The sequence below is a fragment of the Notamacropus eugenii genome, chromosome 5 (genome assembly GCF_028372415.1).
Source record: "Notamacropus eugenii isolate mMacEug1 chromosome 5, mMacEug1.pri_v2, whole genome shotgun sequence".
Taxonomy (NCBI): domain Eukaryota; kingdom Metazoa; phylum Chordata; class Mammalia; order Diprotodontia; family Macropodidae; genus Notamacropus; species Notamacropus eugenii.
The window spans coordinates 59,610,936-59,635,449 of record NC_092876.1 but is presented as its reverse complement, the minus strand read 5'-3'; the positions used below and the strand labels follow the sequence as shown (position 1 = coordinate 59,635,449).

Genomic DNA, 24,514 nt, shown 5'->3' with positions numbered 1-24,514 from the left:
AAGTTTTTCCATCATAAGCCACTAATTACATTTCTGGCCACATTACTTAAGACTCTAGAACAAGTCATTTGACCATTCATTACTTAAGACAAGTGTGAGAAAAAAGGCTACAAGGAAACCACTGACCTACTACTACACAGGATGAGGGAATTTTCTCATCTAAGAGTTCCCTACACAAACGGAATCACAGATCCAGTCCCTACCTTCCACTTAAAGAAGTCCCAGAGTTAATTTATTTATAAATGACTTTGCTGTGAATTCCCTACTAGGTGACTTACCTGCCACAAAGGGGCATTAAGCTGATGAATAACAACATTCATTTGATGATTTCTTGCAAAGGCTACAATTGCATCATTTCCAGCAAAAGTACCAGGTTTTGCCAAACTGGCAACTAAATGAAAATGGGAGAAAAATAAAGGCTTCAGGAGAGAATGCTCAAAATGCAAACAAATTTCAGCAATTATTCTGCTACACACAAAGACAAGTAGGAGTATATAAGGTTCATCATAAATGGATATAATACATTTCTGGCAAGAAATACCTACACCAACCTTGGATGCCTTGCCTGAAATTCTTACAGAAAGGATGAAGATTCAATGTGGTCATAAAAAGGTTGTGACCTTTAAAAAAGAACTAGGGAACCCAGATTCAAGAGTTAGAATTTCCTTATTAGGGAGCAAGCCAGAGATTGGAGTCTTAAAGTCACTGACCTATGTGGTTATTCCATAGAAAAGTGGAATTTTTAAAATGCTAACTCATTTTACTTCCTTCTAAACTCATTGCAAAGTTTTAAAATCATAATATAAAGGAACAATTTTTACATTAATATTCAAAGAAAGGATTATTTTTCCCAATATTCAGGAGTGTTCCACTCTTGGGGAAAAAAGAGTAACATTTCTAATAAATATCTTATAATTTTCTACAACATATATAAGGACTGGCTTCTAGACTTTTAATCCGACGCAGATGGAACATATATAGATTCAGAATTCTTTCATCTCTGTTATAACAAAGTCCCTCTCTCAGTCATTTCATTCGCATTCCTATAGGCCTCCAAAGGACTACTAGGCATGTTCAGTATCATTTTCTTCTAAAAAGCATTTCCTAATCTACATATAAGCTTTTCAGGAAGTTAAGTAATTGAAAACTTCTATTCTACTTAGGGCCACAATACCAAATCCAACAATTTTCTCTTACTAAAAACATTCAGAATTCAATTCATGTTTGCAAAGCTACAAATTCATTTTGTAAAATGCATGTAATTTGGCTAAACATTACTTAATTGATCTGTGTAAAAAATGACCTGAGAATTTTGCCTAAGTCTAGCATGTAAAAAAACAAAAACATTCCAACAAAACTATAGCAATCTCCTCAGAAGAAAGGGAGCTCAACCAAAAGAGTATTAAGTTGTAAAGGAACTGAGTTGAACCCTAGCACTGTTATAGGTTTACAGTGTAACCTTGGGTAAGTCACCACCTCTGAGGTTCAGTTACAGAGTAGGCTCTGTAAAAGGAGGATGTAAGGATAAACGATCTCTAAGATCCCTTACAACTCTAAACAGATCTTATGAGGGACTATTGCAGTTCACCGAACAATACTAACTATTCATTTAAAGGATTACTTTCCAGTCGAAACAGGTTTTAAGTGAAAACAAAGCCATAACACCTGCATTTTTCCTTCTGATTTTAGATTATAAGAAATAAAAGTTATAAATCACAATGATGGGCCCATCTCAGGATTACCTTTATATTTCTTAACTGACATTCATTTTAAAAAACTGCTTTTAAAGAATCACTTTATGACAATACAGTGGAGGCTGCTAATAAGTGTAATTACTTAATGCATTTCTCCAAGAGGATACAATATCCCACCAACCTACCATGTTTCTCAAAGGGAATATCATCCTCCACAAAAGGTTCAAAGTCATCCCGCTGTCTTATCATATAGTCAACAGTCTCCTGTCTGTGTTTGAGATGATTTCGTGAATGTCCCTCTAACTGATCACCAAGAGCTCGGAATAGACAATTGCTGCAAAGAAAGAAGTTTTGGTTAACAACATTTTCATTTTAATAAAGGAAGAAAAAGATAACTAACGAATTGATTCTTATCAAATGAATCTGAAGAAAGCCTCCAAAGAAACATTAGACAATAACTACTCATTTACATGGTGCTTAAAGGTTTACAAACTGCTTTCCTCACAGATGCCCTATGAATGAAGTAGACAACACAAGCATTTTCACTTCCATTTTACATATGAGGAAACTGAGCTCAAGGAAGTTCAATAATCTGTCCAAGGTCACCCAGGTAAAAAGTATCATAACCTCAATTTCAGAGCATTATCTTATTTTTTTTTTTTTTACTACAAACCCACTGCTCTTCACATTGCACCACACTATCATAAATCCTCACAAGTGGATTTATGGAAAGACTCAGGTCTAGACCCACCCAGGGTAAATATATACGAGAAAAAGTGCCCACATTGCCTTCATAGATTCCCTCACACTTACCAATGCTCTAAGGTTTACAACCCTTTTAGGTACAAAGTACCAATATTATTCTTTGCACTTATTTTATGGAGGAAGTAGTGCTCATAGAAGGAAACATGTTTCCTGCAGAAACACAGTTACCAAAAGGGAAAGAAGAATTTGATCTAGCGGCTCCAAAGCCAGTGATCTTTCCACTATAATAGTAATAATCTCTCCCCCTTCCCTATCCATTGAGAAGACAAGAAAAACAAAAACCATACAAATATGTATAGTCAAGCAAAACAAATTTTCACACTAGCCATACTTTTAAAAAAAGAAGAAAATATGTCTCAAATCTGCACTCTTAAACAGAGAGCATGTTTCATCAAGTATACTTTCACATTGCAGGTTGGCCATTGTAATTGTTGTTCAGTCTTAAAGACTGTTCCTCAGTCTTTAAAAGAACAGTATCTACTTAAGAAACAATGTGGCGTAGTAGGAAAAACTCTGAACTAGAAGCACAAAACCTCTGTTCTTGTCTCCACTTACTAGCTATACAATCCTGGAAAAACCACTTAATCCCTCAGTGCCTCAGTTGCCTTATCTGTAAAATAAGGATAATACTTTACCCTACAAAGGCAGAGGGAGGGGCCTAGACCAGATGACTTCTTGAAGTCCCTTCCAGACCCAAGATCTAGGATTTCCCCATATCACCTTAGAAACAGATAGTCTACAGGGCAATCCATATCCAGTGCCCTCTTTCTGAAAAAGTTTCACTAGAGGTTCTGTAACATAGCTATCTCATTACTCATTTTAGATAAAGTGTCCAAAAGATAAGTGTTCTTTAGACTCTAAAAGAGTCTGTCCAGTGAAGCAGTTTGAGAGAAAAAAAGCTCTTGCATCCAGTCTGAATATCCTAAGGTGACAGTGGAGAAGCCTATGCAAATGGAACATTCACTGAACAAACAACACTATGTGAAATGGAACTTCTTTTTTCCCCTGACTCCTCACAATCATCCAGGGATCAACAACACTTATTCTTGTCAAAGGAAAACCACTTACCTGGTCACCACAGTTTCCAAGTCTAGAATACTCCATCTGAACTTTCAGATCTTGAAAAAATAATATATTTTCCAGTGTTATCACTGACAAAAAGGCCTAATACTATTGAGATTTAAACAAGACAGAACACAATCTCAGAACCAGAGGTTACTGGCAGTGAGTGGAGTTATGCCATTCTAAGACTAACAGTGGCACAGTCTTACTCCAAACTGCTTACTTTGCTACAACATCACTGTAAAGACAAACAACCACGAAACATGATGACCCCAACAACAAGCCATGATTCCAGAGGACTGATTAAATATAATACCAGTCACCTGAGAGAGAGGGGATGGCTTCATGAGTGAAGACTGAGCTATCTCATTTTTGGACATGGCCAATACGGGAATTTGTTTTGCTTCACCACACATTTTTACAAATGGTTTTTGTTTTCCTTCCTCTCTTCATGGGGTGGAGGGGAGAGGGGAAGAAGGAAGGCAAAGAAGGTAGGAGGAAGAGAAGGCATATTTTCATTTTTTAAAATATACATATTTTTTGTAAAAACACTAGCTAACCCATGCCGAAGCATCATAAAATCGCAAACTACTAGCAGAGTAAAAACTAGAAGACGACAAAATAAGTAGTTGAAATAGTAAGGGAAACTGCGCAGGTAAATTCTTTCCTATGACTTTAATACTTTCAAAATAAATTAAATCTTCTAAATATTGATTCTAAATATTATAAGTATGTATTTCTAAATAAGTTTTAATGCTAACTGTTATGTCCATTCAGCAATGGCTCAAAGTCTCCAAGGGATGGTAACACACAAAACACAATTGTCAGACTCAGTCTGGGATATAGCTCTGGCTGCTCCCCCTTACTATCTCATCACTATCTATGCCCATTAGAAGTCATAGCTTTCATGGAGATGTTACCTCATGTTGCACAATTTTATTAATCACATCAAAGTCTAAAAATATTCAAAGCAGCAGCTGGTTTTGCTATATTCTGAAATTTTTTTTCCTCAGGTGATAGCCAGAGGGTGCTCAAAAGTAGAAATCAATAAGCTATTAAATCATGGCCACATGATAACAACAAAACAATTTATGCCAACACCTGTTACTTCCCCAAGAGACTACCTCTACTCATATGGTGATGGAACCTACCACTGACTCTAAGGGAACCATGGAAGAGCCCACAGGATGACCACAAGCCCTATAATTCAATAGAATCTAAGTTTCTTGAATGTTTCTTGAAGGCAGGGGGTGTTTTGCTTTTGTCTCTGTCTTTGTATCCCCAGAATATTGCACAGTGTCTTACAAATAGGGATTTAATAAGGACTAGAAGGTTGGAAGAGCAAATCAGGAAAAGACCTCATTGAAGAGATGATGTTTAAGCCAAGGCTTAGAGGATAAAGTAGATATCAAGAGACAATGAAGGATGAGAGAATGAAATATGAACAAAGACAAGGAAGGAAGAAAATAGGTCTTTCTTGGAGAACAGCCCAGTCTAGCCAGCTGGAAAGGTAATTTAGGGTTACATTACTGAAAGCCTTGGATGCAAGGTGGCAGTATGAACCACAAGCCCCTTTCATCACCTTTGAGACAAGGTGTATGAACCCTATTTCCATTGAATTTTCTTCTCTTCCATCCTATCCTTTTTGCACTTCCATAACCTCAGCACTGGAGAGTAAAGGAGAAAGGCTCTACTAAGACCTTTCCTGCTCCTACTCCATTTTTCCTTCTCAAGGGACATATAATGTTTTCAAACCCATCCTCTGTGTCTCTCCCTGCCTTTCAGAGGCTTGCCCTGCTTTCTGTCCCCCCCACCCTGTAACCATCTTCCCTCCCATCATATGACCCCTTGTGCCTACATTTCTTCTTCTTCCACTTTCTCTCCCACTGCACCCAATCCCCTAGGTTCCCTGCTCTCAATTCTTTAACCACTCTCCACATATTCTTCCCCTATCCTCTCTCTGCCTAACAGACTAGATCAAGCCCTGGACAAGAAGGCAAAAGACAGACCTAACCAAGCTTAGTTCCTGGCTCTGATACATAATAACCATGAGTGTATTTGCAGAAATCTCACTTCTCTAGGTCTCAGCTTTTCCCCCAGGGGTGTTACGTCTGGTTACCCTCTCCTTCCATCCCATCATCCAGAGTCCTTTCTTCCATCTGCCCTCATTCTTACCACTGCTCCATCCTTCCTAATTCAACTCCCTAGTCCACCCTCACTCATTTTGTCTATGTTTCCTGGGGCTCACCACACCCAGCCAATCCAATTTAATAAGCAAAGGTTCAGAGAACAGGCCTTGGAGTTAGGAAGACCTGGGTTCAAATCCGCAGCTGTGGTATATATTGGTGTGACTGGGCAAATCACCTCAATGTTTCAGTGTCCCAGGCAATTCTAAGCTTAAAAGGAAAGTCCATCATAGGGCAAAGTACTCAATTTTGAGTCAGTGGAACTGTACCTGAATCCACCTCTGACATTTACTACCTGTATAATCTTTTACAAACTACTTAATCTCTCTGGGTCTCAGTTTTCTCATCTGTAAAATGAAGGGGTTAATTTAGTTGACCCTAAGGTCCCTTCAAGCTCTAAATCTATGGTGCTAAAGTGCAAAACAAGTATGAATATAGATTAGGAAAGGGATTTTCCAACACCAATGAAATGACAAATGTCAGACAAAAACCACAAAGCCCAGGTTAGGTATAGTGAACATAAAAACAACCAGTCCCTGCCCTCAAGGAGCTTACTCTTTATTTACCCCTAATCCCTGGGGCATTCAGAAAGAAAGAAGACCACACACACACACACACACACACACACACACACACACCCATCCTATCTCCAAATCCCCAAGGCCAGTACACTGGTACACTTGGTCAGCTAGCCAAGCTTTTCTGGACCCTATCATTCAATAAACTCCAATGGTTCCCTACTACCAGAGTCTAGAATCAAATATATAAACCCCTATGCAGCATTTAAAACCCTGGGCACCCTGGCTCTAATTTAACCTTTCGAGCTTTATTATATATCATTCCTCTTTTCAAACTCCATTGTCTAAGCTGATCTTCTTACTGTTCCTGAACTGGATACTATTTACCTTTAGATATATATATATATATATATATATATATATATATATATATGTATAGATAGATAGATAGATAGATAGATAGATAGATAGACAGACAGACAGACAGACAGACAGACAGATAGATATTCCACACACACAGAGCTGTTTGCGTGTATCCTGGGCTCCAGGGGAGGCTGTTTTTCATAGTCGTGGTTGATTTGTCTGTCTTTGCCCTCCTAGCGCTGAGCACAACGCCTGACTTACTTAACTTACAGTGAAGGGTTTAATCAACGCTCCCCAGACAGACGGACAGGGAGCTGCTGGAGGGCAGAGTCTGTTTGGTTCCGTTAGGTCGGTGGGCATCTCCTGCTACTATCATAATAATGTAATCATGTACACAGCGATTACACATAAATAATCATGTACATAGCGCTTTAAGGTCACCCAAGCGCTCATCTCGTTTGACAGCGCCCCCCCCACCCAGACACATAGGAGCGTGAACACACACAATCCCCAGTTAACAGATGAGGAAACTGAGGCTGGGCAAGGTTAAGCTGAAGGTGCTTAAGGGATGCTTGCAGCCCCACTGCGGCCTCCTCACGCCTTCACCTGTTCAGGTGTCCCGCTCGCACCGGGTCCTCCAGGGATGCGCCTCCCCGCTGCTCCCCCGCCCCCTCCCGCCGCTCCCCCGCCCCCTCCCCGCCGCTCCCCCGCCCCCTCCCCCCGCTCCCCCGCCCCCTCCCCGCTGCTCCCCCGCCCCCTCCCCCTGGCTCCCCGCCCCCTCCCCCTGGCTCCCCCGCCCCCTCCCCCTGGCTCCCCCGCCCCCTCCCCCCGCTCCCCCGCCCCCTCCCCCCGCTCCCCCGCCCCCTCCCCCCCCGCTCCCCCGCCCCCTCCCCCCGCTCCCCCGTCCCCGCCTCCCCTCCCGCGTCGGGCCCGGCGCACCGCCCCCACCCCCACCCATCCCGCCCCGCCTCCTCACCCGTCGCCCGGCACCTCGCGCAGCTTGAGCCCCAGGGCCTGCAGCTGGTTGGCGAAGCTGACGAACTCCTCCTCGCCGCCGGCGCCGGGCTCCGTCCGGTTCCGCCGCTCCTTGGCCAGGGCTCTCCGAGCCGCGCGCTCGTCCCGCTTCCGCTCCGCCTCGGCCTTCCGGCCGCTGCCCGGCCGGCTCTTCACCGCCTGCTTTCGGGACATGACCCGGCCCCCGGCCCAGGCGCCGGGAGGGGGAGACGACGCCCCGAGCGCAGCTGACGAGGCCAGGCAGGAGGCGGCGGCAGCGGCAGCGGCGCCGGGGCAACGGCGGAGCAGCTTCTGCGCCTGCGCCGCGTCCCTCGAGCCTCTGCCTGGCAGCGGCCTCCCGGAGTCCCTGTCACGTGGTCCAGCGCACAGGCCCCCGAGAGAGGGGACAGGGAGCCGGAGCGAGCTAGAGCGACCCCGCAGGTGCGAGAGTGTTCATGCCGCCCCCTAGCGAGGAAGGTGGTGCTCCGAAGCAGGCCCGGGGCCTGGGGACAGTTTTATAGCTGGGAGGACTCTTCAAGGCTGTCTGTTCCAACCCCTCCCCGTAGATGAGAGGGATGGATGGATGGATGGACGGATGGATGATGGATGATGGATGGATGGATGGACGGATAGATGATGGATGATGGATGATGGATGGATGGATGGACGGATGGATGATGGATGATGGATGGATGGATGGATGGACGAATAGATGATGGATGATGGATGGATGGATGGATGGTGGATGGTGGATGGACGGATGGATGGATGATGGATAATGGGTGGATGGATGGACGGATGGATGATGGATGATGGATGGATGGATGGATGAATGATGGATGATGGATGGATGATGGATGGATGGATGGACAGATGGATGATGGATGGATGATGGATGGATGATGGATGGATGGACGAATAGATGATGGATGATGGATGGATGGATGGATGGATGGATGGATGGATGGATGGATGGATGGATGGATGGTGGATGGTGGATGGATGGAAGGATGGATGATGGATGATTGATGGATGGATGGATGACGGATTAAATGCTTACTAGGTGTAAAGCACTGTGCTAAGCACTGAGGATACAAACAGAAAACAGGATTGCCTCCTCCCTCAAAGAGTTCATACTCTAATAAGAGGAGACAACACACTTAGGTTTCAGAGGCAAAGCAAATGAAAAAAAAATCCCATGATCCATAGGGAGCAGCAAGGCAAATGATTATACCTCTTCTATGAAAGTCATTAATTTGCTGAGACCCAAGGAGGTGACTTGCCCAAGGTCACAAAGCTAGTGAACCTCAGCATCTCTTTGAATAGTTCCTATTTATGTAGAACTTTGAGATTTTTGCATACATTATCTCATTTGAGCTCAGCAACAAAATTTATTGAGCACTATCAGCTGTTGTACTAAGCACTAGGAATGGTATTTTTTATGTCTTTACAAATATCTCATTTTAGTCTCACAATAAATGCTTAATCTAATCAAATCAAATTGTTCAGAGGCATGTGTTGCCCCAAACATGAGTGTGCCCTGGCCTCATGAGTTTCCCAGGCAATGAATAAGATTGGAGATCAAACCTGGGTTTGATCTCACCATAGACACGGATGAGCCCCATGAACCTGGGGAGCTGAGTGCTATTATTATTTGCTATTATTATTTCCATTTTACAGATTAGGAAACAGAAAAGGTCACAGTTGAATTCTAATTTATATTAGCTGCATACAGAGTAGATGAGAGGTACCTAGCAACTAGAGAAACCAAAGAGCATCCAGGATTAAGTTAAAAAATAAAATAACAATAAATAAAATATTAAAATTATTAAATAATATTATGATATTAAATTATGCCAATATTAAATTTGATAGTAATGTGCTATAAAAATAATTTTAAATTATTTTCAAAATATTGTTTAAAATAATAAATGAAATGAATAATACAATAAAGTAATAGTAAAAACTAAAGCTTTATCCAGGATAAAGGCCTTTGACCTAAGTTTTGAAGGAATTCAGAGACTCTAAGGCAGAAGTAAGGAGGGAGAGCATTTCAGGGATGGAGGACAGTACAAAGGCAGGAAGATAGGAGACAGAGGCTCCTGTGTAGAACAGGGCAGTAGAGTAAATGGAGGGGAATAATATATAAAAAAATCTATAAAGAAAAGGAGAGACCAAACAGAATTTCATGCATGAAGTAATGAGGAACCACTAAAGTTTATTGAGTGGGAAGTGGTAGGGATGACATGCTCAGGCCTTAACTTTAGAAAGATCACTTTGGTGCCTGTTTTTGTATTCAACTCTTCATGACCCCATTTGGGGTTTTCTTGGCAAAGATACTAGAAGGGTTTATCATTTCCTTCTCAAGTTCATTTTACAGATGGTAAAACTGAGGCAGACAGGGTAAAGTGACTTGCCAAAGATCACACAGTTAGTAAAGTGTCTGAGATCAGATTTGAACTCAGGAAAATGTGTCTTCCTAACTCCAGGCCTGGCACTCTGTACACTGCCCCAGGATGCTGTATGGAGGGTAAGTTGGAGTTAGAAAAGACTTGAGGCACATAGGATCATCAAACAAAATTATTTCCGCAGCACTTTGTAAGTGCCCCACTCCAATTTTACCACAAATTTGAGGCTCACTTTGGGTGTCAGGTCAGCATCAAAATGATGATTCATGAGCTACCTACCACTGATGTGTTTATTTTGCTATCTCAGAGGACATTAGCTCAAAGCAAAAGGTATTTAATTAAACAACAAAGCAAGATAAGTGCCTCAAGATTTTCCCCATACACACACAGGAGACAATAATCTTTCACAGGTACCAGACCACCAGAGGAGAAGAGATTCATTCAGGGAATCTCATCATTCAGAGGATATATATGTAGCATGGGGTACCTATGTGGAAAAAGAGAGTAAGCCTGTAGGCTTACAAAATGTTTGACACACATTATTTCATTTATTCTCACCATAATCCTGTACAATAATTGTTACAGCTATTTATTAACCTAATTTTATATCTAAGAAAACTGAAACTGAGGAATAAATGATTTGCCCAGGATCCTGCAGGTCATGGGAGACTACAGTGAGCTCAAACCTGGGTCTTTCTGACTCCAAGTCCTGAACTCTATTTATTGCCTGGGAAATTCATGTGGCCAGAGTCTACATACATCCATGTTCAGGGCCACGCATGCCTGTGAATGACTGGATTAGATTAGATAAAACCTTTCTCTTTCTATGTACCAGGTATCACTTTGAGCACTAGGAATATATCTTCTGGTGATGAAAGCTGGTTTTGGCTTGGGGTTTTGGTTTTTTTTTCCCTAATGAACCAGCATCTTCTGTTGTTGGCTCTTAGCCACACTTCACACTCTAAATATATTTTCTGAGCTTGATGTCTTCTGGAAACCTCCGCTGTCAGTCAATCAATAAGCATTTATTAAGCACCAACTCTGTAAAGGTGCTGTGCTAAGTCACTGAAGATACAAAGAAAAGCAAAAGATATTCCCTGCTCCCAGTGAGCTCCCAATCCAATGGGAGAGGTTGTTGTTGTGTTTGTCCTTTGCTGTCCAAGAGGACCATGACCTCAAGATGATGACATGACTTGTAGGTGACTTTGATTTGACTGAGGAAGGGCTGTGCAAGGTCATCAACCTCACTTTCTTCTCCTGAGCCATCTGGGTCCAGTGGCCTGATATTCATCAGGATGACTGGAGATGGCACAGGATGCAGTGGGAGACCCTGGCCCAGGCTGAGGTCTTTTCACATTCTCACTTTGAGTGAGATACACCCATTCAATGAATAGGCTTCTTTAAGCAGTTACTCAAGGGATGACCTCTTTAATCAAAAAAAAAAAATCCAACTGGGAGGGGAAGACCCTCAGGATTCCTGGGTAAAAGAGAAACAATTGCTATTTAGTAATTACATTCACTCTGTGCTATGTGGGTGGGGACTTGTCCAATCTATGAGCTCCAGAGTGAATTGGGTTTAAGGCTTGATCTTTGAGCAAGAAATATAGCCAGTAAACCCAAAGGGAAAAAGGCAGCTTTGGGCCATAGAGTGTACCTTCCCTTGGGGAGGGGAGGGGAAGGGAGGGGAGGAGAGGAGTTGCACTCACTCACAGATTGTGTTTGTCCTTCATTCTTGAAGAGGACCATGACATCCAGATGATGACATGACTTGGAGTTGACTTTGATTTGAGTTGAGAGAGGGTTGTGCAAGGTCACTAAGCTCACTTGCTTCTCCCAAGCCATCCCAGGGGCTGGTAATGGGAGAGATAACAAGCAAAGTTGTTTGTTATAAACAGAATAAATAGGAAATGAGTACTACTGTCACTCTCTACTGGGTCTTTTTGCAACCACTACTGGCCTTTGGGGCTAGTGGCATCTTTGTGTAATGGATACAGGGGAGTGGACTGAGATTCAGGGTGGACCTGAGTTCAAAGCCTGTCTCAAATACCTATCAGCTTTATAATCCTGCATCAAGCTACTTAAGGTGTCTCACTCTAGTTTTCATGACTTTTCTAGTCATCTGTAAGACAGGGATAAAAATAGCACCTACTTTGTGGGATTGTAGTGAGGATCAAATGAGAATACCTCCAATGGTGTAGAAAACACATCATTCCATTTGCCTCCGGTGTCTTGACCTAGTGAGAACACTTTTTGATTTAATTACACAATCAGAACTCAGTGTAAACTGGGCCTCTACAGCTATGTGAATTAATCAAGGCCTTGTGTGAAAGATTAGGCCACCAAAGTGTAGCATAGGGGTGGGGCAGCTAGGTGGTGCAGTGGATAGAATACCAGTGCAGGAGTCAGGAGGACCTGAGTTCAAATCTCATCTCAGACACTTGACACTCACTAGCTGTGTGACCTTGGTCAAGTCTCTTAACCCTAGTTGTCTCATCCTGGGTCATCTCCAGTCATCCTGATGAGTATCTGGTTACAGGATTCATATGGCTCTGGAGGAGAAGTGAAGGCTGGTGACCTGAACAGCCCTCCCTCACTCAAAAACAAAAGTCAAGTGCAAGATGCAAGTCATGTCATCATTTCTCTGATGGCATGGTCTTCCTCAAGGAAGGACTGAGCATGGGAGTATTTCTGTGTGGTGAGGCTCAAAGAGAGGTAAAATGGACATCTTTTTTCATTCCTGCCAAAGGGGAAAGCAGAAAAGTGAGGCCAGAAGTTTTCAGGCTCAAGCTAAACTTCTGATCCCTGTTTCTTAATGAGGAAAAGAGAGCCCTAAGTTGGATAGCCAAGGCTTGACCCTTTTTCTACCAAATGTCATTTACATAATGAACATACTCAAGAAACAGCAAGAAAAAAACCCATTTATCCAAGTCAATAACAAATAGCAAAACATCAATCAGAGAAAAACACAAGAGAATCGATACCAAACAACAGAGAATAGAGTAGCTCTCCCTCAGGGAATCAGGTAAGAGAATCTCAGTCCTTACTCAAAGAGAAAATTCCCCAAAGTAGCTAGTAGTACGCTGTTTGTCCTTTGTTCTCTAAGAGGACTATGACGTCATGACAAGCAAGTGAATTGGATTCAAGTGAGGCAGAGCTGCTTGCATAAAGCCACCTCAGGCGCCGACTGGGTCCAGTGGCCAAGTATGGATCAGAACAACTGGAGATGACCAAGGCTAGTAGTATAGAAAGCTGAGGAGAGGGACAAGATGGAGACTGCCAACTCCTCTCCTGTCAACTTCCTCCTGGAGTCTTAATCTCCCCTCAGAAGTCAGGTCAGCTTCATCCATCTTCTCTCTCAAAGGTGGAAGCACCTTTGGCACCCAAAGACCCTGCAGAGCCTCAAGATACTAAAGAAAGCAGAATTCCAGAAACCTCACCCTCTCCCCCACAAGAATGCGGAACAATGATCTCCACCAAAGAAGAGACAGTACCATGCCAACAGGGTTCGGAACTCTGGCTTCATAAGCAATTTGTATGAAAGGAAAAAACTCTCTCAGAACGGAATGCTAAGGAATTGGATCGCAAAATGAAGCAGACCATTTTCTCTTGTGTTATGCTTTGTTTTATTTTATGGTTTCTCCCATTCATTTTAATTCTTCTATGTAACATGACCAAGGTCAAAATGTATTTAATAAGAATGTATGTATAGATCCTATATAAAATTGCACACCATTTCAGGGAGGGAGTGGGAAGGGAGGGGAAAAATCTAAGATATGTGGAAGTGATTGTAGAAAACTGAAAACAAATAAAATAATTTTTTAAAGAAAAATGGAATGCTAAGACTTGTGAGAGTCTAAGTTTCTGTATTCCAGAGGCTGAAGCAAGCATGGTACAAAGGGAGGACTGGGATATGGCAGAGAAGGGAGGTAATAATGAGAGTCATTAGCTCTACAGGTACCTCAGAGAGGAAAACCAAAGGAAATTCCCAAGAAAAAGTCAGCTGTTTCCCCAACTTTGCCTTCCCATGCCTGCCTATTGAGAGACATTCCAAGGAAATTGGCTATTTCATTATCAAAATGTTCCCAGTTAAGTGAACTTTTGCCTCTACCACAAAGAGACCAGGAGTTGACTGGAATAGATATAAATATGTTTGGTTTTTAGTCATTTTTCAGTGGAGTCTCACTTTTCATGACCCCATTTGGGATTTTCTTGGCAAAGGTACTGGAGTGGTTTGCCATTTCCTTCTCCGGTTCATTTTACTAATGAGGAAACTGAGGTAAACAAGGGGAAGTGACTTGCCTAAAGTCACACAGCTAGTAAGTGTCTGAGGTCACCTTTGAACTCAGCTCTTCCTGACCCCAGACCTGGTGCCACCTAGTTGCCAGATACAAATGAAAGGTTAGGCAATAAGGCACAACTCTTCATAGGTGTTAAGAACTTTCCTGAGGACTTGGAACAGAGCACACAAACTCAGGACCTTTCATGTAAAATAAACTCTCTAAAAACCAAGAGGAAAAGGAAATGAAATGAATAGGAGGCACCTTTTTTATTGCCTCCTAGGCTTAAAATGAGGTGATTAATATAATATAATTAATATAATATGATCAATAATCTAACATAAGATACTTTTCAAACTATAAAGCTCTATATATAGGCTATTTCCAGTCAAATATTTGTTAAGCACCTACTATGTGCCAAGAACTATTCTACGGTAGAAGATACAAAGAAAGGTAAAAACACACCCTCCACTCAAGGAATACACAATCCAACTGGGGAGTCAACAAGCAAATAACTGTGTACAAGCAAGAGAGAGAGAGGATTAATTGAATATTTGCATCTCTTCTTGCCCTATCTCCCTTTGTTTCTCTATTTTTCTATCTCAGAAATCTTTCACTGAATCAAGAGTCACATCTTCCTGCAATATGTAGCACAGAGCTATCTGGAGTTTGGAATGATATGAGTTATGGTCTGAAAATTCATCTTACCTTTTAATCATTTGCCAAGAAATGATTCTGAGGAGCTCCACTTGGCAAAATTGCAAAGGATCCAAGTGAAGCTGTGGTAAGGAGGCTTCATTCAACTCCTCTCCCTATCCATAGGTCCCACCAACTTACCCACTGGTATTCTATAGAAATCTCAGGACTAAAAAGAAAAGACTAAACAGGATTGCTGACCTTTGCCCTCATTTCCATGAGCAACCAAAATAGCTATGATCCCCAAATCCATTTTTATGTCTTTCAAGGAGTATTGTAAGATTTTGACAGATATAAGAGATATCTTTTTTTTTTAAAGTCAATAAAGGGGTGTTTGTTCCACTGAATCAGATGGCTTACAAAAAATGTAAATGATAAAAGGGAGGAAAAAAAAGTTAAATTACCTTTTAAATCTGTTTTTAATGACCCCCCAAGCTTTTCCCTGAAATAACGACCTATCTTCAGTGCTCCTCCTGTTATGTTCAATGACTACAAATTGTGGAATACTGATCTGCAAAGTATCTCAATTGTAGGTCACCCAAAGAACAAACCTCACTGCTTTGATTGAAAAAAGGCTTGAATGTTTGAATTCTTTCCAAGTAGACTTGCTCTGCACCCTTTCATTTCAGGGTTCCCAGCACCCCAAACCACATCATTAATGCTTGGCTGCTTGAAACCCCTAGCCAAAAGTGTCACTCTGGCTGCTTTAATTTGTAATGAGTAGTCATAAACCCTAATACTCTTCTAACTACTAGGAGTCACAACATGTTTAGGTCAGTGGTCTAATTAAGCAGAATTTGTAGTAATTTGGAGTAATTCTGCTGTTTGAAGTATAGTTATAAAACCTGTGAATGGCCCATGATAATGTCTCCAATTAGAAAATAAAATCTCTCTAACAATGGGTTGAATGTTTGGGATCTCAACCCATTGCTAGAAAAGTTGGGGCACTCCATCTCTCCCTCTCTCCCTCTCCCTCCCTTTCTCCCTCTCTCCCTCCCCCCCCCCCCCCCCCCCCCCAGAGCTTTCTCACTCCCTCATGTCATGAATAGAGAGACATAAAGAAATGCAAACAGCAAGGTCAACAACAGGTGATTATGAGAAATCAGATTGGATCAGTCAGATACATTATTAATATTATTAAAGGACATACTTTCCTAGAAATGAGTACCAATCGATAGTAGTCCTGTAACCTTACTGGGAAGGCTGCCCGTCCATTCAGGGGGGATGGGCGTAAAGATTAATAAAGGCTTTCCTGATTTCACAACAGCCCATCGTTGCCCTGCTTCTTGAGCGCTGCCGGATTGCCAAGGAAGAACCAAGTGGGTTCTCTATCAGTTTCATTGAGGAACTGGCCAGGAAGTACTACTTTGAGTGCAGCAGTGAGGAACACAATCAGGATTGGACCGGGGAGAGCAAGCTATGAGTTCATGCGGAGGAGTCTCGTCTTTTATAGGAACGAGATCCAGAAGATGACAGGAAAGGACCCCCTGGAGCAGTACAGCATCTCTGAGGAAACCAGGTTCCAGTTGAACACCCATCAGACATAGTACCTCTCCTAAGAAGTCCGCTTTGCTCTGCTCCCTGGCAGTATCCACCTCAGTGAAGAGTGGTGGGTTAGGGAGGGAGGGAGAAAAGGATAAGAGGAAAGGATTTACAGACCTCAGGCCTCCTCCAGCAGATGACTTCACCCTGGGACTGGCAATAGGCTGCGTGGATTGTTTCAACGAAATCGAAAGTAACCAAGGCCTAGAGTCAGGACACCTCCAAGTACCCTTCACTGGAGCCAGGCAGGGCAGAGTGCTCCCCAGGCTTTCAGGTTGCATGGACAGAAGTTTCTATGGCCATTTCCTCTGGAGGTGAATGCAGAGACAATGTGGAAAGGGGAAGAAAGCTTGGTGCTGCTGGGGAAGTTGTCTTTCAAGTCCTGGTTTTTGTGAAAGCCCCTGCCGTCCCTTTCCAGGAAAAGCCTGCTTTCCTCTTCCCTGACCATAGAGTCTGTGTGGCTCAGTGGTGTGGCCTTGGATAAGTCATTTCCCTATCTGTAAAAGGAGGGTAGACTAGCTGGTTTCTTCGGAGGTACCATGCCAGTTAGGTCAGAGGTGTGTGAAGAAAAGGTAGAGCAGGACTAGCAGAAAGCTCTTGGGATGCTGGGGGGTGCCCTCTACCCTGGAAGCTGGTTTCTATAAGGTCTTGGTCAAGCCTCCATTAACCCTATTGGGGTGGCTGAATTCCTCATTTCTGACACAGTCAGAAATCTGAAATGGAATGCTACGGTTTGAGCAAAGTAAACAAGTCTCATGTTGGCCTCTGTCCTCCGCAAACCTCATAGCCAAAGGAGTTCTGGAGGGAGCAGGTGTGAGAAGACACTCATGGGATTTCATTACCTGGCCCTGAAGATGGCCTTGAGCCAGAAGATGCTGGCCCCTGCTTAGGATTTTTTTGGCAACAGAAGCTCTGGACTTGTCTCCCCCTGTACTTGAATGTATGATACTTAATGATGCTGTGAATGGCTTTGGAGTGGGGGGTGGGGGACAAACCCAATGTGATTGTTGATTCTACTTTTGGGTACTATCCAGCGGCAAAAAACTCTCCTTTTAATTTCTGCTTCTGTTCCATCAGGGAAGTGGCTCTCCAGGTACTGTCCTAGGGAGGATCTTGTGGATTTGGAATAAATGTCTTTTTCAAGAAAAAAAAGAAATGAGTACCAACCGTATCTACACCCAGCTGAAGTAAGGAGGAAAAGAGAATAAGGAACACTAGTTAATCTATGTCTGTTCTTTACTTAGTGTTCCAGACACTTGAGTGACTATGGGGTCCATACTGAGAAAAAGTCATAAAACACAGTAAGAAGTGAAAGCCATAACTTAAAAGCTATGACTGGTGAGAACCTGGACATGGTGACCAGCAAAAAACCATAACTTAAATGCTGAATCATAACTCAGAAGATGTGACCAGTAACAGCCATAACATGAACACAGTGATTAGTTCCTGATCAGTCCATGACCAATATACAGCCCTGTGTTTGGCCATTTACTCAACAAGCCAGCTTAATGCCCAAGCTCAGAAATGAACTCATTATTCAGCAGAAAGTCCAAACTATCCAGCAATCCACAGCGACACACTCTATAGCTCCTCCTCCCTTTGTCTGATTTCTGTAATTATCACTGGGCTTTCCTGGGGTCTTTGTGGTGATTGATCTATTATTGAGACCTTTGTCTGGCAGTCACCCCAGACTGGCCCCTAATGGAAGTAAACCAATTGATTAAACTATTATCTATAATCAATCTGGAGCTTCCAGCCTCTTCCTTAAGTATCAAATTAGCTCCTCTGTGTGGGGATGCTGTGAATATCCCAGCGCATGGAGATATCAGACCTTATAGTGACCGTTGGAAAAAAAACAAAACATGATCATACTTTGCTGCTTCTCTCATTAGTTTTCACCTCTTGGAGCAGAGGTGGGCTCAGCAAGAGTTGATTATTAAATGTTGAGTGTCCGTCAACAAATATTTCTTAAGCTCCTACTATGTGCCAGGCACTGTGCTAAGTGATAGAGAGACAAAGCAAGGCAAAGTTCCCTGTTTTCATAAGCTCACAATCCAATTGGAAATACAACATGCAAATAAATGATGCACCAACTGCAAACAGGATAAACTGAAATAATTATCAAGGATGGTACAAGAATTAGGGATCATGAAAAGCTTCCTGTAAAACATGGGGCTTTAGCTGGGACTTGAAGGAAGCCAGGAGGCAGAGATGAGGAGGGAGAGCATTCCAGGCACAGGGGATGGCGATGAAAATGCTTGGAGTTTCTGGTCCAAGGAATGACAAGGAAGTCAGTGTCACTAAATTGGAGAGTACTTGGTTGGGGAACAAGAAAAGACATAAGAATACTGGAAAGGTGGAGAGGAGGCAGAAGGTGTGAAGGACTTTGAACACCAAACAAGATTATCTATTTGATTCTGGTAATGATAGGAAGGAAGAGGAGGTTAGCATGATGGAGAAATCCAGAGAGCAGCTTGGTAAGACATAGATGCCTGGCCTGGGGACTCTCCTTAAATGGAGGTTCTAGGAGGAGGCTCCCACCCTCCATTCAGAGGAAGAAGCTGTAGGGGGAGGAGGTATACATTACAAGGACTCCCATGGCTAAACCTCTGGCATAAAAATTTTTAAGCAAATCTATTTTTTTTATTGTGACTTTCTTTTATGGTATTCCTTGTAAGTGGTGAAGTCTTCTAGATGCTCCCATTTGTGGGTGCCAATGTATTTATTGCATCAGTATCTAAGACATTGCACAGCTCCCAGAAGATATCCGTAATCATTCAAACAAGCTTGACCTGACCATCCACCTGAAAAAGACCAAGTGGATGAAGAACACCTATTGCCTGGACTTCTACATTCATCTGAATCAATAACCTACAGAGATTGTCCAATAGCATGTATAGCTGGGACAAACAATACGAAAGGACACTGAGCTGAATCCAGAGTTGAAAATGAAGACTGCAGGCTATATTGCTTTAGGGAAATAGCAAAGTTCTTCTGTTGACCATGAGTTTCCCATGCAAAGGACCATCTTTACAACAGAAACATTTTACTAGTGTTACTGTATGACAGTGAGACATGGGGTGTCTCTAAGGAGTTAATGATGAATAGTTCACAAAAAGTAATAGAAATTTTATGGCGGATGTGAGAAGACTATAACATACAAAGTATCCCAAAAGTCTTAGTACAATTTTGATTATTAAACTTTAGATAACCCTGTATAACCAACAAGGACTAGGGCAAAGGACATCATCAAATAATTATATGATAAAAAGAGAAAATGGACTGGTCAGGTGGTGAGAGTAAAAGATGACAAAGGAATGGCCAGAACCTAGCTCTCTATCCATTGTGCCATCCTCTGGCACTTACTTATGTGACTTTGAGAATTCTTCACCTCTCTGGGTCTCAGTTTCCTCATCTGTAAAATAAGGGGATTGGTTGAGGTGACCTAAGTTACCTTCTAACTCTAAAGTTATGTTCACAGGATCTCATACTCTCCTTCATGCACTGTGTTCCATCTAAATTGAATCCTTTGCCCCCTTTTCTTTCCTTGTACTTCCCTCACCTCTGGTTATGCTCATGCAGTTTCTCACTCTGAAATGGACACCCCCCCAACCTCATCTCCACCCGCTCTTCCTTCAAAGCCCAACTCAAGTGGAAGCTTCTCTATGAATTCTGATTCTTTCCCCTCTGTCCTTCCTCTCCCTCAACCACATCTACCAGATGAAAACAATACCTTCCACCGCACAAGACTCACAGGATGTTTCCTGGACCCCTACTTTGATCTTAATTCAGTTCTCCTTTGTACCATAGTAATCTGTGTATATGTTTTCACCCTGCCTCTGTATTAAATTGAGAGATCTTTGAGAGTAGGGTCTAGGTTGTACTTATTTATCTTTGCAACCCCCAAAATGAGCTCTTTTCCTTACTTTAGCAATAGTCATAACACAGTAGAACCTCTGGTTTATGTATGTTTCCCTGAACAAGGAAAACTGTTTCGCAAAATTTGTCTTGAAGGACGAACAAAAATTTGCACTAGGAACATCATGTTTGGACTTGAACAGCTTGCAAAGAGATGATGCTCAACTAGGGCAATGTTGGGTTTTGTTGCTTTAATCACTTTTTCAAAGTACAATTCCAAATCAAAGCAGATGTCTTTTAAAAGTTCCACTCCACTAAAAAAAAAAAAAAGTCAAAAATAAGTGTCGTTAGATAGATTCCTAGTAAGAAGTGAATGTAAAGAAAAAAAATCAGTGAGTCAGAACATGAAAGTAATCCTAAAAAATGAAAAATAAGTGATGGCAGTAGCGTTAGTCTTACTTTTAGTGAAAGTAGCATAAGAGAGAACACCCCCGACATTGAAATCCCCGATGTTCTCATAGAAGGAGAATAATAACTCCCTCTCATCTCCTTCACCCCAGCCACAACTCTTCTCAAAAGTAAAGTGCAGGTTAATTTATTTTATTTTCCGTTTATATTGTGTACTACTCATTGCTATTGTATTTCAGGCACATTAGGAACAGAAAACTTACTTAAAATTATAAATAATTATTTTTATATGAGTATTTTTGAAATATGGTACCGATCATCCAACTTTACATTATTTCCTATGGAAAAATTGGCTTTGCAATACAAACAAATCGCATGACAAATAGAATCTAGGAATGAATTAAATTCGTAAACTGAAGTTCTACTGTAGTAATATTAGTAATAGTAATAATAACAGACATTTATATAACATCTTAAGGCTAATAAAGCTCTCATTTGATTTTCACGAATTACTACATTTTTTTTCATTCCCAATTTACAGCTGAGACTCAGAGGTTGTGACTTGCCCAAATCAATCACTATAATTTTCTTTAACATAATTGTAAATTGTAACTATGATTTGTTCTTTGACCCACTTATTATATAGAATACATTGTTAAGTCTTCCTTTTGTGTCTGTGCCTTTTGTTTGTCCTCCCTGAAGTGATTATTATTTTTATTTTGCAAAGGATGTATGCCTTTTTGCATTTGTTTGTATGTTTCTATGCCCTGATATATGGTCAGTTTTTATAAAAGTTCTGTGTGGTCCTGAGAAATACATATTTTTTAGCAGTCCCATTTAGAAGATGCCACAAGCCTTTTAGTTTTAGTTTGTCCAGCAATTTGTTCAATTCTTTGTTTTCCCTATTATATTTATTCAAAACTAAAGGATATTAAAATATTTTGCCACTATTGTATTACTATGTTTGCTTAAAATTCAGTTATTTTTTTCCTTTATGAATTTATATGCTAAGGCATTTGAAGTATATATTTTTAATATTGATATTAATTTTTTGCATGATTCCTTTCAGCATAATGTAATTTCCTTGTCTAGTTCTTATTATATTATGAATGTTTGTTTTTGCTTTCTATGGTAGAAACTCCTGGTTTTATTTTTTTATTTACCTGGTGCATAGCAAATTTTATTCCAGTCCCTCATATTTATCATATGTATGTCTTTGTTTTTTAAGTATGCTTCTTATAAGCAATAAATTGTGGATTTTGTTTTCTTATCTAACCTGCCATTCTTTTTTCATTTTATTGGATTGCTTATTGTGTTCACATTTAAAAGAATGAAAGTTGGGTTTTTTCCCTATTTTTGTTCCCAGTATTGAAGGTTTTCCCAAATTAGAATGTTTTTTCCTTCTTTCTCTGTACATACAGTACTTTGTCTCTTCAGTTATTTTAGCTTAATCTACTTTAAAACAATGCTATTTCCAACAGCTCTCTTACCCTCAAACAGGCCCAACCACCACCACTTCTTATGTCTTTAAATGTTCATTTCTTCACTACCCTTTCCCTTCCCGTGAATGTTGTGCTGTGAATTCTCCTCCCTGGGTACCCTTTTTGAGTGCCAGTTGCTCTCTTGAGGCAAAATAAGTGGTCACTCTAAGTATCAAAACCCTGCAGGTGGTTACACCTCAGCAACATCCCCATTTCTCATTATAGAATACCTTCCTTCCCTCTATGAGAGAATTTTCAAGTGGTACCCTACCCTCTCACCAATGGAATAAGATTTCCCCTTCTTTTTCAATCCTTTCACTTGCCTCCTTGCTGACTCTCCTTTCTTCTTCCTGAAAGACTGCAAAGATTATTTTTCCTTCATTGTTAGCCTTTGACTCGATTAGGTACATCACCTATGTCCCTCTATCTTCCTCCTTCTCTCTTCCTTTTAATGTACCCTCTCATTCTACAATTTAATCCCACACCACTCCCCAAAAAATGATTCACCTGTAGGCAAAATGTTGTGAGGTTTATTCCATAATGTTTGAGAACTGTTCCTTGTACCATAACTGCTGGGGATGGAAGCTCAATTCCAGGTGGACAGTCTCGGGCGGGTAAAGGTGGGAACTTCTAAATCTTAGAGTTCTCACGAGACCCCCCAGGAAACGACTGGGAATCGAGGTGAACCGAGCTATCTCGTGTATTTCCGCCTCTTCCCATGAGAAACGTGATGGGAGAGAGCTCTCCCCGCCCTCGAGATTGTCCTGGATCTGGGCACACTATTGTTATCTAACAGCACGGTATTCAGATGCAAACTATGCTGCTGGAGAGTTTAAGTAGGATCAGGAAAGCCTGAAAGCTCTCTTGGGCGCGGAGCGGACAGGACACAAGGCTCCGCTTTTCCTCTCTCCTCTCTCCCCTCCCCCTCTCTCCCCGCTTATACTTCTACTTCCAATCTCTTATTGTAAGATCTTTGCCTCCTTGGGAGATTCTTCGCTCCCTCCTAAGGAAGAATTCCCCTGCACTTGTAACTAGACCCTGAAATAAAGCTCAACCCTTGTTCGACTCTGGAACGTCCTTTCCCTCATACGAGCATCCGGTTTGGCCAACCGAAGACCTCCGATAGAGGTAAGGGAAGACTCGGGTAGCCCACAGGCCTCTAGGCCTGGCACATAACTTCTGCTGTTTGATTTCTGTTTTCATTTTTATTTCTTTGTGAACTTTTAGGAAGAAATCTCTTAATTATCTCTCCATTGTTGTTTTGTTATTGTTTTATTGTTAATTTCATTGGCATTTTTCTCTTTTTTAGTTTTTTTTCTTTTTTTCTGGAGTAACTTACCTGTCCCTTCTTTAGTTGTATTTGTTTACCTTTCTTGCATTTCTGTTGTCTGGGGTACTTGCAAGGCAAATAATTTATGAAGTTCTGGTTTTCATTGTAGATGCTTTGAACATCTCTATTTTATTGAACTTCCATATTTTTTCATTAATGGTTATGTTCACGTTTGCAGGTAATATCATCTTGGGTTGAATCTTGAGCTCCTTTGCTCTTTGGAACACATTCTGTTCTCTCCTGTGCTTTTGGTGAATGCAGAGAAGTCTCATGCTAGTTGAATTTCCTTTTCTCCTGAACCCGATCCTTTATATTGTATTATAGGATCCTTTTCATATCTAGTATTCTATGTTCTAAGGTCCCTTCCAGGTCCGACATCCTATGATTCTATGAATAATAGGAGCAAGCTTACTATGGAAGTTGCATGGGAAGGAAAGGAAGGAACTAAGGTGAAATGGCACACATAGACACTGGGAGTCTTTATCCTGACTCTGACTTGCACTGATAAAGCAGGTTCCCAGAGCATGGCTATTATATCCCTTAAGGCTCTAAGGACTATTGAAGGACTATTCCTCCTTCTTTTCTTTCTTCCTTTCCTTCTTCTTTCCTCCCTCCCTTCCTGTCTTTCTTCCTTCCTTTCATTTTCCTTTCTTTCTCTCATCCTTTCTTTTTAGCATTTCAGATTTGATTCAAGAGTAATTCAAGTACTTTCAGATTTGATGTGATACAAAAAAACCTTTTAGATCCCAAATAAGGGTAAATGGCATATATAAATAAAAAATAAGGGTAAATAACATATATAAACCCCAAACAGCGAATACTTCAAGAATACAACCATTTAAAAAATATTTTTCAAAAGTTTAGAATTTAATGAAATTACAAAGGAAATAAAACCTAGATGCGAACATTTAATTTGAAGTGTTGAGATCATTT

The 24,514-nt window shown here is 41.4% G+C and overlaps 1 protein-coding gene across 4 annotated transcripts in view; it reads right to left on the bottom strand.

Annotated features, from left to right (window-relative positions):
- The window catches only part of OTUD3 (OTU deubiquitinase 3), a 52,543-nt gene extending 44,640 nt beyond the window's left edge, over positions 1–7,903 (bottom strand). For all 4 annotated transcript variants that reach the window (XR_011967049.1, XR_011967050.1, XM_072609125.1 and 1 more), the window contains exons 1-3: positions 7,565–7,903; positions 1,880–2,028; positions 279–391 (exon numbers count right to left, since the gene is read on the bottom strand). Coding sequence is in view for 2 of the 4 variants with exons in the window: in XM_072609125.1 (XP_072465226.1) it covers positions 279–391; positions 1,880–2,028; positions 7,565–7,776 (474 nt within the window). In the remaining 2 variants the exon portion in view is untranslated. The remainder of the gene's footprint in view (positions 1–278; positions 392–1,879; positions 2,029–7,564) is intronic.
- Positions 7,904–24,514: the final 16,611 nt, after the last annotated feature.